The sequence below is a fragment of the Ruditapes philippinarum genome, unplaced genomic scaffold (assembly GCF_026571515.1).
Source record: "Ruditapes philippinarum isolate M1 unplaced genomic scaffold, ASM2657151v2 ctg16533_1_1_1_1, whole genome shotgun sequence".
NCBI lineage: Eukaryota > Metazoa > Mollusca > Bivalvia > Venerida > Veneridae > Ruditapes > Ruditapes philippinarum.
This window is the reverse complement of record NW_026862423.1, coordinates 1-2,043: the sequence shown is the minus strand read 5'-3', so window position 1 is coordinate 2,043 and position 2,043 is coordinate 1. Positions and strand designations below refer to the sequence as shown.

The 2,043-nt window shown below is 36.4% G+C and overlaps 1 protein-coding gene across 1 annotated transcript; it reads right to left on the bottom strand.

The window, feature by feature from the left end:
• Positions 1-244: 244 nt before the first annotated feature.
• Positions 245-1,475, bottom strand: LOC132719036 (uncharacterized; the record flags this gene model as incomplete). Its single annotated transcript, XM_060702773.1, is given in 1 exon segment — positions 245-1,475. A coding segment is annotated over 1 exon segment (980 nt), but the record flags the coding sequence as incomplete, so codon positions are not given.
• Between the last annotated feature and the right edge of the window lie 568 nt (positions 1,476-2,043).

The following is a 2,043-nucleotide window of genomic DNA, read 5'->3' as shown; positions in this document are numbered from 1 at the left end:
AAGTCAAAAAAGGGCCATAATTCTGTCAAAAACCTTGACAGAGTTATGTACTCTTGTCTGTAGATGGAGGTTATGATGGTGAACAAGTATGGTAAGTTTCAAAGCCATACTTGTAATACTTTCTGAAATAAAGTGGGGTGGTACGAAAAACTTAACCAAGGTGTGACGCCAACGCCAACGCCGACGCCGACGCCGGGGCGAGTAGGATAGCTCCCCTTTTCATAGAAAAGTCGAGCTAAAAACGAACATAAAAAGCAGAACCAGATTTTGTGACTTTAGACGTATTTTATTTACAGTTATTACAACATAGAATATGCAAGAAACAAATGTAAAATACATAAATACAATGCATATACTTTCAAGTAAATACGCTACAATCACAGGAGTCTATAGAGGGGGGTGTTTTTTTTTTAAGATAGACTTTCTGTGGCTTATTGATAGAATTTCAGACTCCTGTGCTACAATAAACTTAATATTGTGATTTTCAATATATTATTAATAACCGTAAGGGAACGAATTGTAGTTTTCAGAGATCACTCTCTTGTCAAACACAATTTTATAGTCTTTTATTTCTGTCTTTGTTATGATGTGACACATTTCTCTGTTTCTAACGATTTTATTTCTGTCTACAACTTTAACGCATTGATTTTGCATCTGTCCCGTTACCATATCTTTCAGTGTATCAAAATTAATGTCCAGTGAATTCTTAAAATTTAGCGTAATTCCCCTGACTTTACAAATTGAAGATTGACCTTTTTTGTTTGGCTTTTCTAAACAATATGCGTAGTTCTTAGGCCCTCCGGTGATGAATCTAGTTATTTGATTGTTTGGAACTTCATCCGTTAAATCTCCCAGGAAGTCACCTAATGGAGGATCCCACTCACCCTGTACAGAGGTGAACACAACAGAATCGGTATCACAATACAAAACTCTTTCACCTAATGGTTGTAAATAACTGTACAATTTCAAACGGGCTTGAGCGGTTGTGTATGCAGCCACAACAACATTGGTTCTACCTGATGTTTCTATGAAATCAGTATTATATGCCCAGTCTAACTGGACTGCTTCATCATTTATAAAACGTACGTTCTTGATTTCTTGTTGGTCAGATGTCATCATATCAATGAATTGAGATGGATCATCAATAAAGGTTGTTTGCGTAAGGTTGGAACGTTGTCCAAATTTCCCCCAGAAAGAGTTAAGAATAATTTTAGCTAAAAGTCTCAGACCAGGATTTTCTTCAATCTTATCATAATCTAGTAAAATACCTTCTTTATCAAAATACTGCTTAATATACAATTGTTTGTCTTTTTCATTTTCACACCAGTCTGGCCAACCACTGGCTTCCTGTTTGACTTTCAAGAAAGTATTCACATATTCTGTAAAAAGCCCACCTGTTTTGGTACACGGGTCGTATTGAGCTATTTCAGTGAAATGCCAAACTTCGTAAATGGTAAGTAACTTATAACCTTGTGCCTCCCGGCTGACGTCATCATCTGTTTCCTCCTCTTCTTCATCATCAGAAAATTCCATATCAAACAAGTCTTGAAATGAGTTCTTATGCTTTCTGATAACTTTTTTTCACGGCTGATGTCGGATTTAAACCTTTTGAAACCAGTTTATCTATCTGGACCATAATCTGTGTATGTAATCTACTGTTTTTGAGTGGAAGAATATAGTTATCTATTAAAGTTGTATACTTGCTGAAAAAGTCTTTTTCGTTATAAGGTTGTATGCGCTCTTCCGCCATTTCCTGAGCATCATCATGTTCCTCCCCATTGTCTATAAATGTGTTGTATATTTTATCGAATTTTTGATCGTTTGATTCTCTAGCTCTTTTCCATATATTAACGTAAAGCCTCATTATCTTCTACAGAATCTTCGTCATGCTCGCTATCGCTCAACTCCTCGTGTTTTCGTTTCCTTGATTCCCTGTGTTCAGGACACCATCCGCTTTTAACATGTCTCTGCACGTCGTGATTAGTGTCAAATAATTGCCCACAATCATCGCAAGCTTGTCCTTTAGGTTCCATTATGTCTTCC